The sequence below is a fragment of the Calliphora vicina genome, chromosome 3 (assembly GCF_958450345.1).
Source record: "Calliphora vicina chromosome 3, idCalVici1.1, whole genome shotgun sequence".
Classification (NCBI taxonomy): domain Eukaryota; kingdom Metazoa; phylum Arthropoda; class Insecta; order Diptera; family Calliphoridae; genus Calliphora; species Calliphora vicina.
In genome coordinates, this window is record NC_088782.1 from 117,802,617 (window position 1) to 117,830,305 (window position 27,689).

The 27,689-nt window shown below is 29.2% G+C and overlaps 1 protein-coding gene across 1 annotated transcript; it reads left to right on the forward strand.

Moving 5' to 3' along the window:
* Nucleotides 1-5,286: 5,286 nt before the first annotated feature.
* Nucleotides 5,287-27,523, forward strand: LOC135955214 (ras-GEF domain-containing family member 1B). Its single transcript, XM_065505542.1, has 5 exons — nucleotides 5,287-5,751; nucleotides 22,631-24,504; nucleotides 24,574-24,717; nucleotides 24,780-24,982; nucleotides 26,914-27,523. The coding sequence occupies exons 2-5, from the start codon at nucleotides 22,756-22,758 to the stop codon at nucleotides 27,197-27,199; spliced, it is 2,382 nt and encodes a 793-aa protein (XP_065361614.1). The 5' UTR covers nucleotides 5,287-5,751; nucleotides 22,631-22,755; the 3' UTR covers nucleotides 27,200-27,523.
* The last annotated feature ends 166 nt before the right edge of the window (nucleotides 27,524-27,689 follow it).

The window sequence follows — 27,689 nt, forward strand, 5'->3', positions numbered from 1 at the left end:
ATAAAAATTAAAAAAAATTTCTTGGCAAAAAAATTGTAAATATAAATTCTGGATAGGGACGCACTTATGACCTAGCGGTATGAAATATACTTTACGACCTATTCTCATAGCTCCCAAAAATACATACAAAATTTCATAAAAATCGGTTTAGCCGTTTCTGAGGAGTTCAAACAAAAAACATTGTGACACAAGATTTTTATATATTAGATTAAATTAATTTCATAACTTTTAATATAAGAATTATAAGACAAATGTTCATAATAGAATGTTTATTATAGTAATTTCGTTTCAAATACAATAACTTACGTTATTTCAATACCATTCCAGTATTTTTTCTCATATTTTAAAGGTTAAATATTTAAAATTATATATTTCATTCTATTATTTAAATTTTAACGGTATTTTTTTTAATTTCCCATCATTCACAATAACAAAACAGTGCAGCCTTTCACTCTCTCAAAAGTGCTGTCAATTTTGTAGCATATTTTATTATAATCTGGCAACACGTTGCACAACAACGCAATAACAGTAAAAATAAAACAGCTGGCATTCTTTTATATTCCTAACAAACCATCTGGCCACCTATTTTTTACAATCTGGCAACACTGTATCGTTGTAGTTTTCTGACATTATCTTTTGCACCCCTATTCGTACAGAGTTGTATTTTGCATTTGTTATTCACACTTTCCACGACTGGAAACTATTGGAACGGCAGCGAACATGCCTCATTTTTGTCAAACAGACTCGTCAAACACTCCTATCTAAATTACATGGGTGTTTGACAAACACTATTAAGCAGGGATTTTTTACTCGTCGGACAGGTATGGATTACACGTGACTCGTTGTATGACTGTTTGAATAGTTTTCTGTCGCAGAATTTGTTTTTGGAAAATCAGAGACAGAGCAGAATTACATTTTGTTGGTGTTTCAAATGAATTATTTTTCGGAAATTAGTTGAAAAAAAAGTACGTCGGTGGAGGAAGTGCGAATTTTTTACGTGCGTTTTTAATAATTATTAATGTTTTATGCGATTATTATTAATGTTTTATGAATACAAAAATAACAAATAAGAAGAATACACATTGTATTCTAATAAAAAACGAATAAAATGTAACAAAACTACAATCGGCTTAAAATTAATACAAGTTTTTTAATTACAACAAATAAATGCATACATATTGTTTTTAATATAAAAAAAGTGCCAAATCATTTTTAATAAAAAATAGTTTATGTTTATTACAAGAAAAATTATGTTTAAAACAAGAAGAAAAAAATTTTGGTGTTAATAAACCAAACAACAAAATTGCATACACACACGAAAAAACAAAATATACACACACAAATTTCACATAAAAGAAAGTTAATAAAATAAATATAAACAAAAACGTTGATAAAATAAATAATTAAATATGCAAAACATAAACAAACAAGAAAAAATTTAACCATGAAATCTATTGACAAGTGTTTCTACTACAATTTTTTCGTCTCTTTCATTCCTTTACCACAAGGGGGAGGGATCAGGGCTGCCAGATGAATTTAAAAAAAAATCGTCAATAACCGATTAAAAATCGTCATTTCGAATTTTAAAAATCGCCAAAAAAAATCGGAAAATTAAAAAAGGTCAATATTTCTAACAGGAATTTTAAATTTGTATTTAAAAAGTGAACGAACCACTAGGACACTTTTTTTTATTTTTCCCAATACACATAATTAGTGTTGGTATTTTTTCAAATGTTGATATTTAATACATAGCTTAGCATGTCCCCTATATTAAAAATATAGTACTTCTCTTGGAATTGTTACAGTAATTTTTTTTTGCAATTTAAAAATTACTAAAAAAAATGCCGAAAAATAAAATAGATCCGCTTACACATTTTTTATAAAAACAGATTTGTTTCGCAAAATTGCTTTAATGGAAAGCACGTGTTTAAAATATTTGATTTTTATTATTTCGATCATAAAGTTTAACAAAAAGCTAATACTTTAAATAAAATGGATCGTGGAAAAGACTGCAGTGCGGAGAATCGCGAAAAATTCAATAAACTAATATCGGATGGAAAATCTTATAGAGAAGTTGGTCAATTGGTTGGGTTTTCGAACAAAATGATTCACAACGCAATTAATTATAAAGAAAAGACTGAAAGACGTGGAAGAAAACGAGTTCTTACTACGCTCCAGGCCAAAAGATTGATCCGCGAGATCAAAAAGGATCCTTTCAAAGCTGTAACCGAACTAATAAAGGACCTTAATATAACAGCGACAGTACAAACTGTTCGCACATGCCTCAGAGAACATAATTTAAAAAGCGTGCAGTCCAAGAATTGCCCATATTTTAAATGCTAGACATATCGCCAAGCGCATGAAGTTCCCAAAGGAACATCAAAATTGGCCAGTCCAAAAGTGGAAGAGTATTTTATGGACAGATGAGAGTAAATTTGTCATATTTGGTGAAAAAACTTGTCGCTTATACTCCAGACGTCCTGAAAACTCGAATATTTCAAAAAGTGATCACCATTGCAAGGATTTCTATGCAAATGCATGTTTGTAGTCAGTAACTCAAAATCACTTTTGACAATTTATCTTTCCAAATCGAAGAATTTGCAACAAAATGGCATCTCCTAGCATATTTTTAGTGCATATTTTCTATCTTTATAGTGCATATAATAAGCGCATATTTTTCCTTGCCTTGGTGATTACAAAAATAAAAAAGTGAAGCTCAATTTATTTCATTAACACAAAGTCTGGTTATACGTTAACTAATAGTTATACTGACAGTTCTCATAAAAAAATAATTTTAACCGACAGTATAACTATTTGTTACAACCTAACCAGATTTCGCGTTTTTGTCAAAATAGAAAATGTTGCTGTAGAATTTTTCCATTTTATTTCTTAAATTTATTTCCAAAAATTTTAATTGACGAAATTCAAAATGTAAATATTGCTTTGCATATTGCCAACAAAATAATATTTTCATAATAATGCATAAAATCCTCAATTTCGAGAAAGAAATCGTCAAATCGCTAGTTTGCTAATTTTGAAAACAAAAATCGTCAAATCTGGCAGCTATGGGAGGCATGTATAATAAAAGAAAATGTGAGAGAAAAACAGGAGGAAGATAAATAAAACAAAACAAAAATATAATATTGTCATGAGGCTGCCAGATGAATTTGGGAACAAATCGTTAATATCCCGATAAAAAATCGTCAAAAGAAATCGGAAAATTAAAAACGGTCAAGATTTCTAACAGGAATTTTAAGTTTCTATTTAAAAAGTGAAAGAAAATGTAACATATATAAAAAAAACTTCTTAAAATTGGGGTTTATAAATAAGTGATCACCAAAATAAAAAATTATAACTCAATTTATTTATAATATAAGGTTTCATTAGAAGTTTTTTAAATTTTAAATAAAACAGAGAAAATAGAATTGAATATCTTTATTATGACCCGAAATAACAATCTCTGACATTACTTTTCAAAGATAAGTTCATTAAAATGTAGCACCACGCTGTAGGTGGTCCATTCGGAAGTTAAAAATGCCTGAAATTAAAGCATAAATTCAAGCTTAGCGGCTTCAATTGAATGGAGTGATGTCATTATATTATGAATAAATTTTGTCAAAATTTCAGTAATTTATTTACAAAAATTTATTTAAAATGTAAACATTTTAATAGAATAAATTTTAAATCTAAATATTGCTTTTCATATTCACCAATAAAATGAGAAAATTCTTTATCTATTTCATAAAAGACCATATTTTATCAACAATGTAGAAAATCGTCACTTTCGAGAAAGAAATCGTCAAATCGCTAGTTTTGATATTTTTGAAACCGTCAAATCTGGCAGCTTTGATTGTCATACAAGAAGAAGAAAGTGGAAAATTCTGCGTAGAAAGAAAATGGAAAAAAAATCATACACAAACCGGTCGGAGAAAAAATTTATATTTATTAATAAATTAAACGTATCGCTGCTTTTAACATAATAAAATAAATAAATTTCTTTTTATAATAGTGATTTGAAAAACAAAAAAAGAGAAATATACATACATATTTAAACAAAAGAAAGTGTAGCTTTGAATAACAACAAATATAAATAAATAATTTATACAAATTAGCAACAGCCACTAAAATCGCTGACCATATGTTAAATAAAAGAAAATTTTTACAATTGTTTGTATTGTACAACAAAAATATTAAGAAATTAAACAAAAACGCAGACCAGAGTATTGTTGTGAAAACGGGTGAGGCCAGTAGAGTGTCTTTTTTATAGACTGGCCAGGTAAGCTGCGCTAAACTACATGTCGCACAGTGGCGCACGTAGAACAAGTGAGGTTGCAAAAATCATAAAATTCATGTGCCCCTAAAATATATTGAGTATAAACCTATTTTACAGTAAATTCGAGTTTAGTGATTTTCATTCAAAGTTCAGTGATTTTAATTTTAAAAAAACACCATTTTTTTAGGTAATTTGGTCCGTTTTCAGATACAATATGTATATCAAAAACTATGTAACGGATCGTCATTATTTTTGATTCTATTGATAGATCTATTTATTAAAAATGGTACTGTTTGCTTTGTATTTGTCCAGGTAAATCGATATCTATCCATTTTTTCAATATTTCTTAACTTGGAAGGAAATTAAAAAAAAATATCAAATCAATATTTGCCATATTTTCAGAATAAGTTCTTTACCTAATGCAAAAATTTCCAGCTGCCCATTTTTGCCCCATTTTTTGATAGAGGTAGAATTTTTAAAACGATATTTACCAACTTTTAATTTTTCAATATTTCTCAACTTTGAGGAAAATAAAAAACTACCAATTTCTACATATGTATATTTGCCATATTTTCAAAATAAGTTCTTTAGTTATTCCTTTACCTAATGCAAAAATTTCCAGCTGCTCTTCCTGTTCCAATTTTTTGATAGAGGTAAAATTTTGAAAAAAGCCATGATTCCAAAAATGTTTTGCATGTTCTTTTACGGATCGTGAGTAATATTTTACAAAAAAAATTTAAGTCGTTTCTGGAATATTTTACAAAAAAATTAAAAATCAATTTATTTAAAAAAAAAAAAAAAAATCTTTTCTGGAATAATTTTAAATCATAAAAAGAAACATAAAAAATCAAAAAATTTTAAAAAATATTTTATTTTACTTCCCATAAAATTGATTTTTTCACAAATTTCATTTTATATCTATCATATGCCTTTTAAATTTTTTGATATCTCATTTGGTTCAAAAGTTATGATTTTTGCAACGAAATAACTCAAATGGTGCCACTGTGTGTCGCTGCTAAACTATAGTTTTTAAATTTATGCGCAATTTTTTATTATTGCTGAGTTTTCTGTTTGTTTCTTAATACAAAAAAAGTAATATTTTGCGTTTTTTCAAAGTGTGTAACAAAGTAAATGCTGATCAGCTAAAAAGTAAATAGCTTAACTTTGCCAGTGTTTAAGTTTCATTACAACAAATAAATCCATACATATTGTTTGTAATACAAAAGTGCCAAATCTTTAATAAATAGTTTACGTTTATTACAAGAAATAATAATAAAAAAAACAAATAAACCATAACAAAGGTAGAGTTACTTTGACTACCTTCTCTTTCACCAACAACTTTTTGTAACAATGACCTTAAATCGTGTTTTAAGTTTAAATGCAATTACAATTTCAGACACAAAATATGTAAATGTTAATTATTATAATTAAAGACTACAAATAGTCGTATTGTTTACTAGTAGATGCCATAAATAAAGGTAAGTTTTGTTTTGAAAAAGTCTACATTAAAACATTTTTAAAATAAAACAGCCACCCCCGCCTCTTGCACAGGGTAGCAATAATAGCTCAGACTTGTAGTAAAACACAGCCGCACAAACACACTTTAACATCTGTTTAGATTTTAATTAAAAACCTTAATACGTCCGGGATGAACTATAAATGGCACGTGAGCGTAATAAATTTTAAAATAATCATTAAATTGTAAATGTAGTTTTAGTTGTCGGCATGTTTTTACAGTTTGTAAGGAATTTTGAATGGTCAGGTTTTATAAACCTTGGGTAAGATTCTAAAGGGATTTGATAATTTTACAAACAAGATTGCAAAATTTCTTTTCTTTTTTCGAGCAATGCATTGTTAATGGTCAGGTTTTATAATTAAAAGTTTTTTGAGGAACATTTTAAACAGTTTGCAAAATTCCTTTTTTATTCTGTTGGAAATACGTGTTATTGGAACTATTCCTTATTAAAAATCGTTGATAATAATAAAATTTAATGGACACATTTGATAATTTAAAGATTTTGGAGGCAGATTCTAAAGGGATTTGAAAATTTAACAATCAAAACCCAAAATTTCTTTTCTTTTTTTGTTGGAAATCATTGCTACCACAAGTCTACAATAATTTTGGAGACGCCGAAACTAAAATTGATTTTAAACTTAAAATTGCGGGATTTTTTTTTTAATTTTTTTCTTTTATTTTGAAGCATTTGTACAATATAATTTTATTCAAAGTATTGGCCATTGTTAGCAATAACCTTTATCCATCTCTCTGGAAATATATGGATTCCTAGCGAAAAGAACTGCTCACCTTTTGAGGCCAAGAACGAATCAAGACAATATCGGATACTCTGTTCTCAAATGAAGCGCATCCCAGAGAAAGCGTACTGCATCGATCGAAACAAATAGTAGTCGGACGGGGCACGGTCTAGACTATAAAGCGGATGAGACAAAACTTCTTAACCACTCGATTATAAATAGTCTTCCGTCATGATGGAATATTACGGTTTCATCTATGGCCGCATATTCTGGGCGTATTTTCGCTTCAAACGAATAATTTTCATTCGGTGCAGGTTCCATGTGATTCTCTGGCCAGATTTTACCAGCTTATAATAGATATAACACTTTTGCTCCCACCTAATACATAGAATTACATTATTGCCATGGATATTGGGGTGGATTCGACTATTTGGCCCAGCTTCACATACAGATAACCTCAAAAGTGAATAAACACCAGTGAATTTTTTATGTTTTATTTTTTTTTTTCAAAACCGAATGTATTATTCAGCAAAATCTCCAGCAAAACGATACTTTTAAATTGTAATCAATGGATAGATTTTAGTATTTTCATTATCTTTAAAAAAAATCAAATAATTTGTGGTGTTTACTCTCTTTTGCGGCTCTCTGTACGAACTATTACGTTTGGGGTTATCGTAATGGATACATTTTTTATCGCAAGTAATGATTCAGGGCAAAAATGATTTTCTTTTATAGCGTTCAAACAGCATTTCGGACATGCAAACTGATCTTTCAAGTTCTCACGGCTTCAATTCGTATGGTGCTCAATTTCCCTAATTTTAGGTGAATCTGCTGCTCGCAAACATTTTGAAGTTCCTGCTTGAGTAGCTCCCAATGATTTTTCAAGCTCTTGTTGACAATTGGAGGCATTACTTCCAATTATTGTTGTTTAATGGAGTTAAAATGTTTTTATCTCTGGAAACCAAAGGCGGGTTTGTAACATTTTCTTTTCTAACCGTCATGTTTTCTCTCAGAGGTCTTTCTTGATCATGTATTTTATCAACACATCAATGTGTTTTTTTGGTTCTGTCCAAATCATAGGAACACCAAACTTCAAATGAAAATTTTTACAGCATTTCCACTGACTTAATTGCTTACTAAACACTTTAAACACAATATTTGGTACCAACAGCTTCGGGGCTTTTATCTTTATCTTAAACTAGCTGAACGTCCGGCTTCGCCCGATAGCTATTTGCTAATATTAGCTCAAATTTCTCTTATTAAGAAAAATGATATTGAAAATTAAAATTCCCGAATTTTTTTTCTTTAGAAACCATCTTCTGACCGCCCCGGTTTCGCCCGTTAGCTATTTACTAATGTTAGTTCTTCTCTTATTAAGAAAAATGAGAAGTGAAAAGGATGCAAAATATTAAAAATTAAAATGTTTGAATTTTAGATTTTTTTTTTACAAACCATCTCTTGAAAATTTCGAATCGAATAAAAACAAGTAAGAGAGCTATATTCGGCTGTGCCGAATCTTATATACCCTTCACCAAATTATACTTTAAAATAAATTTGTTTAAATATTTTTAGGTAAACAAAATTTATTTTTTTTTTAAAAAAAGTTTTTTCCAAATTTTTTTTTAATTTTTTTTTTTTTGAATAAAAAATTTATGACAAAAAAAATTTTTTGATGAAAAAAAAATTCGGGTTAGAAAATATTTTTCCCGATTTTGACCCATTGTAGGTCCAACTTTCTATAGCCTTATCTACATCGTTGCAATGGACTTTGAAATATCTATCATTAGATATCCATATTGTCTATATTAATGACTTAGTAATCCAGATATAGATCAAAAATAGGTCAAAAATCGAGATTGTCCCGGTTTTTTGCTCATATTTCCGTTATTTATGGACCGATTTTGCTGATTTTAAATAGCAAACTTCTCGAAAGCATATCTGACAGAATTATTGAAGATTTGGATCCCGAAGATATCTGGGGTCTTCAGAAAATTGATTTCAACAGACAGACAGACGGTCAGACAGACGGACATGGCTTAATAGACTCCGCTATCTATAAGGATTGAAAAAAAAATTTTGGTTTAAATTTTTTTTTTGTTTAAAAAGAAATTTTTGAACAGAATTTTTTTTTGGAAAAAAATATTTCGTGAAAAAAAAATGTTGGTGAAAAATTTTGATCCATTGTCGGTCGGAGTTTCTATGGGTCTTTGAAATGTCTATGAGTAGTAACAGATACAAAAAAGGTCGAAAATCAAGGTAGTCGTGGTTTTTCCTTATCTCAGTTATTTCTGATCCGATTTTTTCGAATTTAAATATCTACCAAAACCCTAACTATAGCCGATATATTTATGTATCAATCATGTTTGTAAGTTATTTGGAGGCTTTGGAAAGTTGATTTCAACAGACAGAAAGAAGTAAATGGCTATATCATCTCCGCTGTCTATAACGATCCAGAATATACTTACATATGTATAAAACTTTTACATCAAACCTGTAAAAAATACCGCCATCTTAATTATACAAACTAGAAAGCAGTTAATGTGATTATTTCAATATTTTTCGTGTTCTTTGCTTTCAACTTCTTAATATCAACTAGAACTTTTGAAACTACACTAGAATATTTATTGTAATATGTACTTAAATTGATTATTTTACTACTTTTAGTTTTCCTTTGCTTTACTCCTTCTTCATATCACATAAATCTATTTAAAATACAACAACAATATTTACGATAATATTTATTTTGAACCGATTCTTTGAACTATTTAATGTTTACTAAGTCAACAACACTTCTTTTTGTTATTATTTACACTGTGTCAACAGTAAATAGTAAGAACCCATAAACATTTGTGATTCTTATTAAATTATATATAACACGTAGATATTTCACTTAATTTCTAATTATTAAGTCAATATAAAACTTGTTATAAGAAAACAATCCTTTTCAATAGATAATTTAAAAAAGAAACCTGTTAAAAGTTTAGGTAAATAGGAAGAGTTTAGTTAAATACAACTAAAAGAACTCATATATCTTGTGTAAATATTAGAAATTACTTAATATTGAACATTTGTTTGGAAAATGTGTGAAAAACTTTTGTTAAGACTCCTGCAGTCTTCCACTATGTTAGAATGTATTAAGTGATATTTCGAAGTCTTAAATGCCGACTGACTGTCCATATTAAATAGTTACTTCAGACCCCTCAGTGGCGTTAGCTTTTATCAACTCTTATCCAGATAGCGAAGATCTCTGGCTAGAAGATACTGTACTCGTCGGAGAGTCTATAAGACAGTTTAGTATCGTTGTCGACTAGAGTCCATCTTGGATCCATATGTAAAAACCATTCCATTCATTCCTACTGGGGATCTCTACTGGGGGTGAGACACCAAAGTTAAAGGTCGAGACCCTATGATCAGATATTCCTGTTGGAATAATATGTTGACTGTCCATATTAAATAGTCACTTCAGACCCCTCAGTGGCGTTAGCTTTATCAACTCTTATCCAGATAGCGAAGATCTCTGGCTAGAAGATACTGTACTCGTCAGAGAGTCTATAAGACAGTTTAGTATCGTTGTCGACTACAGTCCATCTTGGATCCATCAGTAAAAACCATCCCATTCATTCCTACTGGGGAACTCTACTGGGGGTGAGACACCGAAGTTAAAGGTCGAGACCCTATGATCGGATATTCCCGTTGGAATAATGTAGTCACCAATAAGACCTGCCTCATACAATAGTGTGTCCTACCCGCAATGGTTTCACTAACGAGGATTTAATTTTGGCTAAGTAAGTTCCTTGCCGCCACACTCTCAACATAATTCTCAACGGGTAGCAGTTTTAAAATTATATTCCAGGCTGCCTGTGAGAAGCTGCAAATGGCACCTGTTTTAACCAGACATATAAACCTATCAGCTTTGTTGAGTATAATCCTATAACCTATAACGTTTCCTCATTGCCTTCCACCACACTGTACAACCATAAGTAATAATAGACCTAACAACAGATGTATAGATCCGGATTTAATGTGTGTGAAGATAAATTCGTATTTAACTAGCACAGACAAAAACCACATTTTTTAACATTGCTCATTTTACAGTCAACAGAGCACTGTTAATCACTTAACAGTCTTGATAATTGAATTATAATACAAAAATACGTCTGAAATAGGTATCAGAAATAATTTCAGAAACAATTTCAGAAATATAAAAAATTAAAAAAAATATTTCAGATGTTTTTTTTATAATAATATTAAAAAAAAAACATTTTGAAAAAAGTCACTTTTATGATGAAGTTCAGGCGACGAATTTGGAAAAATATGGAGTTGCACACGTAACCCACTATATACGAATGGTAGTCCAATGGGTCCTAAATGCGACTGCATAAGTCGAATTTCTGAAATAATTTTGGAATTTGAGAAAAACAGTTTTTAAAAAAAGTCTATTTTGAAAAAAGTCACTTTTATGATGAAGTTCAGGCGACGAATTTGGAAAAATATGGAGTTGCACACGTAACCCACTATATACGAATGGTAGTCCAATGGGTCCTAAATGCGACTGCATAAGTCGAATTTCTGAAATAATTTTGGAATTTGAGAAAAACAGTTTTTAAAAAAAGTCTATTTTGAAAAAAGTCACTTTTATGATGAAGTTCAGGCGACGAATTTGGAAAAATATGGAGTTGCACACGTAACCCACTATATACGAATGGTAGTCCAATGGGTCCTAAATGCGACTGCATAAGTCGAATTTCTGAAATAATTTTGGAATTTGAGAAAAACAGTTTTTTCCAAATTCGTCGCCTGAACTTCATCATAAAAGTGACTTTTTTCAAAATAGACTTTTTTTAAAAACTGTTTTTCTCAAATTCCAAAATTATTTCAGAAATTCGACTTATGCAGTCGCATTTAGGACCCATTGGACTACCATTCGTATATAGTGGGTTACGTGTGCAACTCCATATTTTTCCAAATTCGTCGCCTGAACTTCATCATAAAAGTGACTTTTTTCAAAATGTTTTTTTTTTAATATTATTATAAAAAAAACATCTGAAATATTTTTTTTAATTTTTTATATTTCTGAAATTGTTTCTGAAATTATTTCTGATACCTATTTCAGACGTATTTTTGTATTATAATTCAATTATCAAGACTGTTAAGTGATTAACAGTGCTCTGTTGACTGTAAAATGAGCAATGTTAAAAAATGTGGTTTTTGTCTGTGCTAGTTAAATACGAATTTATCTTCACACACATTAAATCCGGATCTATGAGGAGAAAGAACTCCACCTTGCGGAGTGCCTCTAGATTGAGTGGACCTCACAAGGAAGTGAGATTTCGAGTGGCTGGCCTTACCTACCTTACTCCCTCCATCCCTGGCATCAGCGGGATGTTACATAGCATGCCCGAAATACACCGTCTAGTGTTAACCACCCAAACTAGTTTCTCTATAGTAACTCCCTACTAAACTCAGGCACAATTTCCTCCTAGTTGTTGTTGTTGTGGCAGCATAAACAATTTTACAATAACCAATCTGGGTGTTCTGGGGGTTCTCCATTTTGTTCAAGTCCAAGAAATTGTTCTACTTCAACAAGATGTTTCCATAAATCCATAGGACTTAGTGAAGTAGGGTTGGCTGAACAGTTAAATATGTGCAGGGTGTCAAGGGGACCCTGACCACAAGCTGGTCATAAGTTAAGGACGGCACGGCCATTAAGTCTGTTGCTCCATCCTGACCTAAATTGTGCCAGAACGACTCTTGTCTTACGCCGCAGAATCTCCTCAGGGTCTGCAATCGGTGGTGGTCGACATTTATTCTGTTACCGCGGAATTGATGGCGTCTCTGTGAATGTCATTCAAAGCTGTCATAAACGAGCGGCGATCAAATGGATCCTGCACATACTTCTGTAAACTCTCCTCGTATTTCCGAAGGTCCTGTCTGACGTGCCTCGGGAGAGACTCCAACTATGTGATGTTGAAGTTTGGATGACTCCGACGTTGACATACCAGAAGGAACTGTTTCGTCAACATGATGTTGTGTTCCTTGAACAGTAGAACCTTGGTTTCCTCGTGAAGGTGGTGTTAAGCCTGTGGCGGTCCTTAAGGCTGCGTTTTGACAGCTTTGAATATTTCTCCACTAAGTATCACTCAACAAAGGCGACCACACTGGAGCAGCATAGTTGACCACTGAACGACCAATCGTCTTGTAGGTAACTAGCAAGGTTTCTTTGTCCATACTCCAAGTACTGACGGCTAGTGCTTTGAGAACCTTGTTCCTATTTCGCAGTGACTTGTGCTGAGGAGATAAAAAGGCTATCAAAAGTGACACTTTTGTACGCCGTCGACCATGATGTTCAGTTTTACCGATGACTTTGTAGGTGATATCTGCAGGTTACATGCAGTCCTCCTGGCCGTCATCCCTGGTTTCCGTACCTACTCAATCAGGAAAATGTGTTTCCATTAGCAAAGAGAATGTCTCCGATATGGATACCGTCCATGAGTTATCCTCTCTTTGAATATAAGCTATGTCCTTAGGGCCTTTGGATACAATTCGCCCAACCTGGATAACTCATTGAAGCTATCAAATGATTCAAAATACGACCTCCATGAATTCCATTTCGCTCTCTTAAGAACTATCTTATACTTATTCAAGCACAACTTATAGTTCCCTGGTCCACCATTTAGGCTGCTTACTCCAACCTGGAAATTTTATTGGTCAGTAAATGAGTGAACTTTTTCACAACATTTTCCAATTCGAATGGTAATGGTTCACGTAAAGTTGTCTGTACCTAGCCGGTTTGAACCATGTCATAAAAGGTTCTGCAATTTGACCGTCTGGGATCGTCTAGGTTGCTCTTGAATCTAAATTATAGTCATAGTTTAGCTTCAATGGAGGAAGGGCTTTATATAGTCTTAAATTAGCTTCATTTAAAGGTAATTTTTTGCCATAGTTTCGATTCTATGGAAGGTGTTAATATTGCTCTAGTGCAGCTTCATTGGAAGGTCTTTATAGGGTCTTAGTTTAGATTCATTGGGAAGTCTTTAAATATAATTTGAGTTGAGTTGAGCTTTCTAAGAAGGGATTTATATAGAGATTAGCTTCATTGAAAGGTATTTATTTAATCTTGGTTTAACTTCATTGAAAGGGGTTTGATTAATCTTAGTCTAACTTCATTGAAAGGACTTTAAACTGTCTAAATTTAGCATCTTTTAAAGGGGTTTCTATAGTCTTTTATTAAACTAAATTTTTGAATATCCTTTTGAAATTAAAGTTATTTTTGGTTCCTTTCCAATTACTTCAACTGAACATAATCTAAACAATTTTCTCTAACACAATTTTCCCATCAACCCCCACATACTGCCTATTATATCTTGCTGCTATTTAAAATATTGTATGAAAATGTATTAATTTTCCCCCTTTTACCAAAAGTACAAAAATAAAACTATGTCAGTGGCGCGTGTCAACCATTAATTGTTAATTAAAGAAAAAAAAAATAATAATAAAACAACAACAAGAAAAGTACACACTTTAATAATATTTTTTCTTCGATTTATTTCAGTTTCTCTCTCTGCAAATGATCTGTAGTATAAGTATGTTTGTACATACATATTTCACTAACTCGTACAACTGTACAATTGTTTATATTGATATTAACTTTTTCATATGCTCAAGCTCCTCGGTAATTGTGTTTACATTATACGTATTACTTGTTTTATTTTCATTTTATTTATGCCTTTTTCAACTCGTACACTTTGTATATTATTTTGTTTACCTTTTGAATACTTAAAATACACTGAATGACCGACCACATCAAAAGGCCCCAATCATCCACAGCCAACAGTATTTACTTGAATACAATATGCGAGGCATTGGTAGTGAGCTCTGCTAGTCAAAGAATAAATATTAACATGTCAATAGGTACTTAATATATGATGAGTAGTATGGATTGGTGCACAGGCAGTGGGCTGAAAAAGCGGGATGTGGGTATTAAATCGATATAGTATGTATAGGGAAATGGTGTTAAAAGTCAGATCGGTATTTTTAGGGCATCTAATGATCATGTCAGTTTTTAAGTTAGTTTTTCTTATTTTGATTTTTTTTTTTTAAAAAGTGATCTTTTCATATAAAATGGAAAAATTTTTAAAATCAGTTATATTTAGTAAATTGCTGATTTTATTGAGTAAATAATGAAAATCTGCGATCACTGATCTTTTCCGCCAAATATAAAAAAATCTATTTTTTTATGAAATTCCAAAAAAATCTAAAAAGTGATCTTTTCATATAAAATGGCAAAAATTCTAAAATCTGTTATAATTAGTAAGTTACTAGGTTTAGTTGGCAAGTAATGGAAATCTGCGATCACTGATCATTTCCACAAAAAATGAAAAATTTCAGTTTTTCTTTGTAAAATGCAAACAAATTTTAAAAAGCGATCTTTTCATGTAAAATAACAACAAATTTAAAATCAGTTATAGTTAGTAAATTACTGGTTTTAGTAGGTGAGATCGGTATTTTTAGGGCATCTAATGATCATGGCAGTTTTTAGGTTAAATTTTTTCTTATTTTGATTTTTTTTTTTAAAGTGATCTTTTCATATAAAATGGAAAAATTTTTTGAAATCAGTTATATTTAGTAAATTGTTGTTTTTAGTGCGTAAATAATGAAAATCTGAGATCACTGATCTTTTCCGCCAAATATAAAAAAATCTATTTTTTTTATGAAATTCCAAAAAAATTCTAAAAAGTGATCTTTTCATATAAAATGGCAAAAATTCTAAAATCTGTTATAATTAGTAGGTTACTAGAATTAGTTGGTAAGTAATGGAAATCTGCGATCACTGATCTTTTCCACCAAAAATGAAAAATTTCAGTTTTTCTTTGTAAAATTCAAACAAATTTTAAAAAGCGATCTTTTGATATAAAATAACAACATATTTAAAATCAGTTATAGTTAGTATATTACTGGTTTTAGTAGGTGAGATCGGTATTTTTAGGGCATCTAATGATCATGTCAGTTTTTAGGTTACAGTTTTTATTATTTTGATTTTTTTTTTTTTTAAAAGTGATCTTTTCATATAATATGGAAAAATTTTTTGAAATCAGTTATATTTAGTAAATTGTAAAAAAGTGATATTTTCATATAAAATGGCAAAAATTCTAAAATCTGTTGTAATTAGTAAGTTACTAGATTTAGTTGGTAAGTAATGGAAATCTGCGATCACTGATCTTTCCCACCAAAATTGAAAAAATCAGTTTTTCTTTGTAAAATTCAAACAAATTTTAAAAAGCGATCTTTTCATATAAAATAACAACAAATTTAAAATCAGTTATAGTTAGTAAATTACTGGTTTTAGTAGGTGAGATCGGTATTTTTAGGGCATCTAATGATCATGCCAGTTTTTAGGTTACAGTTTATAAATAAGTAAATAATGAACATCTGCGATCACTGATCTTTCCCGCCAAATATAAAAAAATCTATTTTTTTTATGAAATTCCAAAAAAATCTAAAAAGTGATCTTTTCATATAAAATGGCAAAAATTCTAAAATCTGTTATAATTAGTAGGTTACTAGATTTAGTTGGTAAGTAATGGAAATCTGCGATCACTGATCATTTCCACAAAAAATGAAAAATTTCAGTTTTTCTTTGTAAAATTCAAACAAATTTTAAAAAGCGATCTTTTCATATAAAATAACAACAAATTTAAAATCAGTTATAGTTAGTAAATTACTGGTTTTAGTAGGTGAGATCGGTATTTTTAGGGCATCTAATGATCATGCCAGTTTTTAGGTTACAGTTTTTATTATTTTGATTTTTTTTTTTCAAAAAGTGATATTTTCATATAAAATGGAAAAATTTTTTAAAAATCAGTTATATTTAGTAAATTGCTGATTTTAGTGAGTAAATAATGAAAATCTGCGATCACTGATCTTTTCCGCCAAATATAAAAAAATCTATTTTTTTTATGAAATTTCAAAAAAGTCTAAAAAGTGATCTTTTCATATAAAATGGCAAAAATTCTAAAATCTGTTATAATTAGTATGTTACTAGATTTAGTTGGTAAGTAATGGAAATCTGCGATCACTGATCTTTTCCACCAAAAATGAAAAATTTCAGTTTTTCTTTGTAAAATTCAAACAAATTTTAAAAAGCGATCTTTTGATATAAAATAACAACATATTTAAAATCAGCTATAGTTAGTATATTACTGGTTTTAGTAGGTGAGATCGGTATTTTTAGGGCATCTAATGATCATGTCAGTTTTTAGGTTACAGTTTTTATTATTTTGATTTTTTTTTTTTAAAAAGTGATCTTTTCATATAAAATGGAAAAAATTTTTGAAATCAGTTTTATTTAGTAAATTGCTGATTTTAGTGAGTAAATAATGAACATCTGCGATCACTGATCTTTCCCGCCAAATATAAAAAAATCTATTTTTTTTATGAAATTCCAAAAAAATCTAAAAAGTGATCTTTTCATATAAAATGGCAAAAATTCTAAAATCTGTTATAATTAGTAAGTTACTAGATTTAGTTGGTAAGTAATGGAAATCTGCGATCACTGATCATTTCCACAAAAAATTAAAAATTTCAGTTTTTCTTTGTAAAATGCAAACAAATTTTAAAAAGCGATCTTTTCATGTAAAATAACAACAAATTTAAAATCAGTTATAGTTAGTAAATTACTGGTTTTAGTGGGTAAATAATGAAAATTTGCGATCAATGATATTTACCACCAAAAATCAAAAATTTCGTTCATTTTACAAAATTGCAAAAAATCTGATTTAGATTTAGAGCAAAAATAAAGAAATGAAAATATGTGATCACTGATCTTCCCACCAAAAATTAAAAATTTCGATCTTTTTATATAAAATTGCTAAAAATCTGAAATTGCTTATTATTCGAAATTTACTAGATTTACAATGAAAATAAAGAATATCTGTGATCACTGATATTTCTTACCAAAAATTAAAAAATTTATTTTTCTTTATGAAATTCCAAAAAAATTTAAAAAGTGATATTTTCATATAAAATGGAAAAAATTTTAAAATCTGTTATAATTGGTAAATTACTGATTTTAGTGGGTAAATAATGAAAATCTGCGATCACTGATATTTACCACCAAAAACTAATATTTCGATCTTTTCATATAGAATTCCAAAAAATCTGAAATTGCATATTATTCGAAATTTACTAGATTTACAGCGAAAAAAAGAAAATGTAAACTTTCCCACCAAAAATTAAAAATTCGAAAAAATTTAAAAAAGCGATCTTTTCATATAAAATGGCAAAAATTTTAAAATTATTTATAATTTCTAAACTAAAGGGTTTATGGCGTAAATAATGAAATTATGAGATCACTGATCTTTCTTACCAAAAATTAAAAAATCGATTTATGTTTATGAAATTCCAAAAAATGTACAAAGCGATCTTTTCATATAAAATGGCAAAAATTTTAAAATTATTTATAATTTCTAAACTAAAGGGTTTATGGCGTAAATAATGAAATTATGAGATCACTGATATTTCTTACCAAAAACTAAAAAAAAAAACAATTTTTCTTTATGAAATTTCAAAAATTATATAAAATGTCAATAATAACTCTTAAATTGCTTATGATTAGTAAAATAAAGGTTTAAGGGAAAATAAAAAATATGTGATCACTGATCTACTCCATAAAAACTCGAAAAATTCGATCTATTCAAATTCGTAATTAACTGGATTTATAGCGAAAATATGTGATCACTGATCTTGCCCATCAAAAATTAAAAATTTTGTATCTTTCAAAGGTTTTTTTTTTATCTAGAACTTTCAATACATCTTTGAGAACTTTTCAGTTCACTCTTTTATGGCCATATTTTAACAATTCCTTCTTTATTGGCCACCTTCTGTCCGATATTTCAATCCTATTCCATACGGCCAGTAAATATTACTTTGATTTAAAATAAAAAAAAAAACAAATATGAATGTATCATTTGTTGTTTTGTTACGTTTTGTATTTTATTTAATGCCTTCCTAGGTTTTTTTTTAATTCCGCAATTGTTTGTTTGTTAGGTCAACAACAGCAGCAGCAACATCAACAAGAACAAATGGCCGCCAGTCAGTCTCAATGTTTGACTGACTGACACGCTGCCTTCTTGGCATTGCCACCCCATGGTGTTTTCTGTTAATAATGGCTTTTAGTTATTTACTTGTCTATAATTGTTGTAGCACGTACGTATTTACGTCTGATGTTTTCTGTACGTTCATAGACAGTACAACAACGTATGTATGTAAGTCTGTAATAACGTATGTAAGCCCGTACATACGTTTGTTCATCTTTGAGTGCATTCCTTTCACTGCACATACATATTTCTACTTTACTTAACTTACGGAATATACTACGTAGTACGATGTACCGACATTTGTACAAGAATATTTGTATTTAATATTTATTATTTCATTTTCATTTATATTTTTTTGTTTTTCTGTTTAATTACATGCTGTGTCTTCATTAAATATATGAATATTTCGTTTGTACACACTCTCATTTTAACTGGAATACAACAAAACATCAACGTTTCCAAGTTTTGTTTTTGTAAAATGTTTGCTGTTAATTAAGCTGGTTTTACTTTCAAAAATGTATTTTTTTGTTTTTATTTTTTTTTAAAACAACAAACAAAACATTCTTATTTATTTTTTGTGGGTTATGGTTGATTCTAGACATCAGTGTTGGGACACCTATGGTTAGTAAAAAAAGAAACAAATTTGTTAATTTGTAAATTGAAAAATTTTAAACATTTTCAAAACTAACACAATGAGCACAAGTTTAAACAGTTGCTATTACAATCAAACATACATAGATTTCATTTTCAAGGTTTGATTTATACTATAACAATAACCTTCTTTAGTACATATTTCCAATAACAAATTTGTGTTATTATACCCTTCAACATTCCATTTGTAATTTCCACATTTTCATTTACAACTTCATAAATAATATATATTCTAGATCGTTATAGATATCGGTATCGATATAGCGATGTTCGTCTGTCTAACCTTCTTCTATTGAAAGCAATTTTCCAAAGCCCCCAACTAACTTACATGATTGATATTTCCACTTTATTCCAACTTAGATTGCTATTTAAATATAACGAATAATTTTTATTCGGTTTTTTATTCGTTGATTTTTTTTTTTATAATTTTCTTTTAAAATTGTTTTAAATTAAAAATTATTAAAGAAAAACAGTTTTCAACAAAAAATATGTAGGAATTTTTGATCAAATCTAACGAATAATTTTTATTCGGTTTTTTTATTCGTTGAAATTTGTTATAATTTTCTTCTAAAATCAAGGCAAATCTCTTCAGTTGAAATTTTTGGTTAAACTGAACGAAATAATTTTTATTCGGTTTTTTATTCGTTAAACATTTTTATAATATTTTCCCTAAAATTGTTTTAATTTTCAAATTATTAAACAAAAATTGTTTTCAACATAAAATATGTAGAATTTTTTGTTAAAATCTAACGAATAATTTTTATTCGGTTTTTTATTCGTTGAAATTTTTATATAATTTTCATCTAAACTCAAAGAATTTTAATTAAATTTTATAGACTTCAGATCTTCAGCTTAAAAAATATGTAGAATTTTGGGTTAAACTTAGCCGAATAATTTTTATTCGGTTTTTTATTCGTTGAAATTTTTTATAATTTTCATCAAAATCAAATCATTTTAATTGAATTTTAAAGACAAAACCCTTCAGTTGAAATTTTTTGGGTAAACTTGACTAAATAATTTTTATTCGGTTTTTTATTCGTTGATTTTTTTTTATAATTTTCTTTTAAAATTAAAAATTATTAAAGAAAAACAGTTTTCAACAAAAAATATGTAGGCATTTTTGATCAAATCTAACGAATAATTTTTATTCGGTTTTTTTATTCGTTGAAATTTGTTATAATTTTCTTCTAAAATCAAAGCATTTTAATTAAATTTTAAAGGCAAATCTCTTTAGTTGAAATTTTTGGCTAAACTTAACGAAATAATTTTTATTCGATTTTTTATTCGTTAAACATTTTTATAATATTTTCCCTAAAATTGTTTTAATTTTCAAATTATTAAACAAAAATTGTTTTCAACATAAAATATGTAGAATTTTTTGTTAAAATCTAACGAATTATTTTTATTCGGTTTTTTATTCGTTGAAATTTTTATATAATTTTCATCTAAACTCAAAGAATTTTAATTAAATTTTAAAGACTTCAGATCTTCAGCTTAAAAAATATGTAGAATTTTGGGTTAAACTTAGCCGAATAATTTTTATTCGGTTTTTTATTCGTTGAAATCTGTTGAAATTTTCATCAAAATCAAATCATTTTAATTAAATTTCAAAGACAAAACATTTACATTTTTGGGTAAACTTGACTAAATAATTTTTATTCGGATTTTTTATTCGTTATAATTTTTTCCCTAATTTTTTTTAATTTTCAAATTATTAAATAAAAATAGTTTTCAACAAAAAATATGTTGGATTTTTTGGTAAAATCTAACGAATAATTTTTATTCGGTTTTTTATTCGTTAAATTTTTTTATAATTTTTATCTCAAATCAAAGGCTAGAGTAGAATTTTTGAAAAAACTTAAACTAATAATTTTTATTCGGTTTTTATTCTTTGAAAAAATTTATAATTTTCATTTAAAATTATTGAGTTTTGATAAAATTTTCAAGAATACTGACAACAGCTCAAAAAGTTTGTAGGTTTATAGCAAAACTTAACGAATAATATTTATTCAGTTTCTTATTCGTTAAATTTTTTACAATTTCTACCCGAAAATCTTCCAATTTTTCAAATATTAAAGAAAAACTATTCCCAAAAATATTTTCAGGTAAAACTAAACGAATAATTTTTATTCGGTATTTTATTCGTTGAAATTTTGGTATAAATTTCCACTAACATCTTAAATGTTAAAGAAAAATTACCCAGGGTCCAAAAATATGCTGAATATTTAAGCGAACTTAACATTATACGGTTTCTTTTATTAAGGACAAATTGTTTCCAATACAAAATGTGTACATTTTTTTGGGTAAGTTCCAACGAATAATTTTTATTCGTTTGATTTTTTTTATAATTTCATACTAAAATCAATTGTTTTTAATTTATTTCAAATAAAAAGTAATCAAGATGAAAAAATTTATATGTTTTTTAGATAAACTTAACGAATAATTTTTATTCGGTTATTTTATTCGTTATAATTTTTTTAAAATTGTTTTAATTCTCCAATTATTAAAGAAAAAAACTCTTTCCAATAAAAAATATGTAAAATTTGTGGGTAAATTTAACGAATAATTTGTATTCGGTATTTTATTCGTTGAAATTTAATTTAATTTTGGGTGAAAATTACTCAAGCTGTAAAATATGTGTGATTTTTTAGTTTAACTTAACGAATAATTTTTATTCGGTTTTTTTATTCGTTATATTTTTAAATAATTTTTATGCTAAAACTGTTTTAATTTTCCAATAATCAAAGAAAAACTGTTTCCAATAAAAAATATGTAAAATTTGTGGGTAAATTTTACGAATAATTTTTATTCGGTATTTTATTCGTTGAAATTTAAATAAATTTTCAAGAAAAATTACTTAAGCTGTAACAATCTGTATGTTTTTTGGGTAAATCTAGCGAATAATTTTTATTCGGTTAATTTATTCGTTATAATTTTTAACCTAAAATTTTTAATTTTTACCTTAGAACTTTTTTAATTATCCAATTATTTAAGAAAAACAGTTTCCAATAAAAAAAAATATGTAAAATTTTGTGGGTTGGTTTAACGAATAATTTTTATTCGGTATTTTATTCGCACAAAATGTATAGTATTATTACGTAAACATAACCGAATAATTTTTAATCTGTTTTATATTCGATTAATTTTTTATAATTTCTACGCAAATTCTCTTAAAATTTTCCAACTATTACTGAAAAATTCAGTTTTAAAGAAAAAATAACGAATAATTGTTATTCGAATATATCCTCTATAGTTCGGTATTTTAGCTTTTTATAGCCAGGCTTCTATTATTATTATCAAAGTATTAGCTTCTTGTTGAAATGTATAATTATCTAATTTAAATTTTATTTCTTTTCAGTATTTCTCTTTTCTTTCGAAATTCCACACTTAAAATCACCCAACAACAAGAAGCCAGCCTGATGTTTTTTCAATTTTCATATTACGTGGACCAACGATAAGTTGTACTCAAGTATTTTTTTGCCAATGTCGAATAACGGCATAAATAGCGCTACAAATGGGCGCCCTAGTGCCAATAATACCCATGCTACAGCAACAACCACCACCAGCACCAGCTCCTCAGCAGCAACAGCAATACAAAAGAATATTATCACGCATACAAATTCCCAAACAGGCAACATCACTACTAATGCAACGATTAACACCACACTAAACAATGCTAAGACATCGTCAATTAGTTTTAAAATAGCAGCACTGCCAGACAAACAACAGCCCAAATCAAATAACAACGAACATGTAAATACAACCGGAACCACAGCCACAGCAACATCAGCGTCCTTAAGACAACCCATAGCCAATGTAAATATACAAAATACAAAACTACAAACTCATCGACGTGATAGTTCTAGTGTTAGTGGACACCATAATTCCCACACTGGTGGCATACACTTGCCACAGAGCCTAAAAGATGCCTCAAAATATAGATACATTAAACCGCAGACGCTATATCGATACGATGACAACACCATCACCAACCAACGCAAAGGTAACGATGAAGTCGATAAGGTAGAGAAACGAACTGCTGAGGATCTTAACCATGATCATTGTTTAGTTTACTATGATGATCAGTTGATAGCGGGCAGTTTGGATGCTTTGATCGAACATATGGTACCAACCTCCGACTATTATCCGGAGAGAACTTATACATTTTCGTTTCTGTTGAGTGTGAGGCTATTTATACGACCCCATGAATTGCTGGCCAAAATATCACAAACATGGGAACAACAACAGCAGCAGCTGCTGCAGCAGTCTGGTACTGCTCAGGATCAAGTGGATGATGCTGGTCATTTTACAAATCTCTGTGCATCGCAGGGCGCCATTAACAATTCGCCCCTACTACAACGCAAGCCGGGACAACTTGCTACGCAAACACAGAAATCTGCTCAAAATTGTATACGCCTGCTGGCGGAATGGATAGAAACATTTCCCTATGACTTTCGAGATGAGCGCTTAATGCAACAAGTGCGCATTTTAACGCGAAAATGTGTGTACCTTGATAATGCTCTGGGCAAACAAGTGTCGAGGATATTGCAGCTATTGGTACAACGTTTGACAGCTCTGGAAAAATATGAAGAATTCTTGCAATCTTTACTACAAAATGATCTCAATACAATCATACAACCCCACTATAGCACTTCGGCGTCGGCCTCTTATTCCTCATCCTCCTCTTCGACCTCTTCCTCCAATGCTGCTCACAATTCGCTAACAAAATCGGCTGTACAGGCATTAAATAGTCATGATCATGCGTCTTCTACACAAAAGAATCATTATCTAATAAATGCTCAATTTTCTCACAATATCACATCATCTACACCTGCTTCTTATACAACCTCTTCGAATACGGGACATTCGGCCTCGGATTCTCCTAACAGTCATGATGTCTTTGGCATAATGGATCTATGTCCCAGCTGTGCTCAATTGGCTCATCAGCTGACCGCCATAGAATTGGAACGTCTCTCGCATATCGGGCCGGAGGAATTTGTGCAAGCTTTTGCCAAGGAATATCAAAATTCTATGAGTAAGAATGTTAGTTCAGCTTCCTCGTCTTCAACAACTACTGCGGCGCCATCTGGTGGAGGTGGCGGTTCAAGTTCAGCTGGCCAACAGCAAATAATGCAAACGTCTTTGAATGATATGAAAAAGACTAGAAATCTGGAATCGTATGTGGAGTGGTTTAATCGTTTGAGTTATTTGACGGCCTCGGAAATTGTGAAGGTATGTAAAAAAAATATTCGTATTTTCCATTTTAAAACAAATTAATTTTAATTTTCTTTGCCCTCTTAGTACCCCAAAAAGAAACAACGTGTACGCATTATTGAATATTGGATTGAGACCGCCAGAGAATGTTTTAATATTGGCAATTTTAATAGTCTTATGGCAATAATAGCTGGTCTAAATTTAGCCCCCATTTCAAGACTAAAAAAGACAGTAAGTTTAATATTTTCTTATTTTCAAAACATAAAATTTTATTGACATTTTTCTTTTTGCAGTGGTCGAAAATACAATCAGCCAAATTTTCTGTCTTAGAACATCAAATGGATCCCACTTCCAATTTCAATAGTTATCGTTCCACCTTAAAAGCAGCCATGTGGCGTTCCGAGGGCGCCACCGAAGAACGTGAACGCATAATCATTCCATTTTTTAGTTTATTTGTTAAGGATTTGTATTTTCTCAATGAGGGATGTTCAAATAGGTGAGTGTTTTATATAAAAATTATAAGAGTAATGTTTACCAAATGAGCATCAACTTTATAGACAGTTTTCTATAGAAAAGTGTCTTTTATAGACAGTTTTCTATAGAAAAGTGTCTTTTATAGACAGTTTTCTATAGAAAAGAGCCTTTTATAGACAGTTTTCTATAGAAAAGTGCCTTTTATAGACAGTTTTCTATAGAAAAGTGCCTTTTATAGACAGTTTTCTATAGAAAAGTGTCTTTTATAGACAGTTTTCTATAGAAAAGTGTCTTTTATAGACAGTTTTCTATAGAAGTGTCTTTTATAGACAGTTTTCTATAGAAAAGTGTCTTTTATAGACAGTTTTCTATAGAAGTGTCTTTTATAGACAGTTTTCTATAGAAAAGTGTCTTTTATAGACAGTTTTCTATAGAAAAGTGTCTTATAGACAGTTTTCTATAGAAAAGTGTCTTATAGACAGTTTTCTATAGAAAAGTGTCTTTTATAGACAGTTTTCTATAGAAAAGTGTCTTTTATAGACAGTTTTCTATAGAAAAGTGTCTTTTATAGACAGTTTTCTATAGAAAAGTGTCTTTTATAGACAGTTTTCTATAGAAAAGTGCCTTTTATAGACAGTTTTCTATAGAAAAGTGCCTTTTATAGACAGTTTTCTATAGAAAAGTGTCTTTTATAGACAGTTTTCTATAGAAAAGTGTCTTTTATAGACAGTTTTCTATAGAAGTGTCTTTTATAGACAGTTTTCTATAGAAAAGTGTCTTTTATATAGAAGTGTCTTTTATAGACAGTTTTCTATAGAAAAGTGTCTTTTATAGACAGTTTTCTATAGAAAAGTGTCTTATAGACAGTTTTCTATAGAAAAGTGTCTTTTATAGACAGTTTTCTATAGAAAAGTGTCTTTTATAGACAGTTTTCTATAGAAAAGTGTCTTTTATAGACAGTTTTCTATAGAAAAGTGTCTTTTATAGACAGTTTTCTATAGAAAAGTGTCTTTTATAGACAGTTTTCTATAGAAAAGTGTCTTTTATAGACAGTTTTCTATAGAAAAGTGTCTTTTATAGACAGTTTTCTATAGAAAAGTGTCTTTTATAGACAGTTTTCTATAGAAAAGTGTCTTTTATAGACAGTTTTCTATAGAATAGTGTCTTTTATAGACAGTTTTCTATAGAAAAGTGTCTTTTATAGACAGTTTTCTATAGAAAAGTGTCTTTTATAGACAGTTTTCTATAGAAAAGTGTCTTTTATAGACAGAAAAGTGTCTTTTATAGACAGTTTTCTAGAAAAGTGTCCTTGATAGATAGTTTTCTCCAGAAAAGTTATTTTATAGACGGTTTTCTCCAGAAAATTGTTTTATAGAAAGTTTTCTCTAGAAAGGTGTCTTTGATAGACAGTTTTCTCTAGAAAAGTGTCTTTGATAGACAGTTTTTTCTAGAAAAGTGTCTTTGATAGACAGTTTTCTCTACAAAAGTGTCTTTGATAGACATCTTTCTATAGAAAAGTGTCTTTGATAGACATCTTTCTCTAGAAAAGTGCCTGATTGACAGTTTTCCCTAAAAAAGTGTCTTTGATACACAGTTTTCTCTAGAAAAGTGTCTTTGATAGACATCTTTCTCTAGAAAAGTGTCTTTGATAGACAGTTTTCTCTAGAAAAGTGTCTTTGATAGACAGTTTTCTCTAGGAAAGTGTCTTTGATAGGCAGTTTTCTCCAGAAAAGTGTCTTTGATAGGCAGTTTTCTCCAGAAAAGTGTCTTTGATAAACTGTTTTCTCTAGAAAGGTGTCTTTGATACACAGTTTTCTCTAGGAAAATGTCTGATACTCAATTTTCTTTAGAAAAATGTCTTTGATACACAGTTTTCTCTAGAAAAGTGTTTTCTGCATTAGAATATATCATTTCATATTGTTAAATTTTCTTAAAATGTTGATTTCATTCCAGATTACCCAACAATCATATCAACTTCGAAAAATGCTCCCAACTGGCCAAACAAGTTATGGAATTTAACGAATGGAAAAAGGTAACATGTCCCTTTGAAAAACTACCGAATGTCATTGCCTATTTGCAAAATAGTCCGGTCTTAAATGAAAACACCCTATCGATGGCTTCGTTTGAATGTGAACCCCCCGAAAATACCGAAGAAAAAGATCGCTATAAAACGGTTAAAGCCGAAACTAAACAACAACTGTTACAACAACTGCAGGAACAACAGTCGCAGCAACATTAATCCACAAGGTAAAACAAAGTGAAGAAGTTTTGTTTGCTTTATTATTTACGTTTTAAAGAGACAGAGAGACAGACATACACGAAAAGTTTTGAAAACTTTATATGATTTAACAATTAAACTACACTCAAACAAGCTTGCCATGATTTTTTTTTACATTAATCGAACACAACAAAAAACACAACTTTTTTTAAGATATTAAAAAAAAGCAGCAAGAAGAAAAGTAACAACCAACAACTATTTTTTTAAATATTAAGAAATTAATTTGTTTTTCTAAGCCAACAAACAATAACTTTAAAAGTTATTGTAAGATATTTTAAATATAGTCTTTTATGCTTAATTATTAAGAAGAAAAATACACAAAAAATTTGCCAACAAAATTTTTATAAAAAGGGGTTGTTATATATAAATTTGACACCCTTTTTTAAATAGGTTTTAATATTTAAACAAAAACAAAAAAGTTGCCAGCAAAATACATACATTTTAGTTTTTA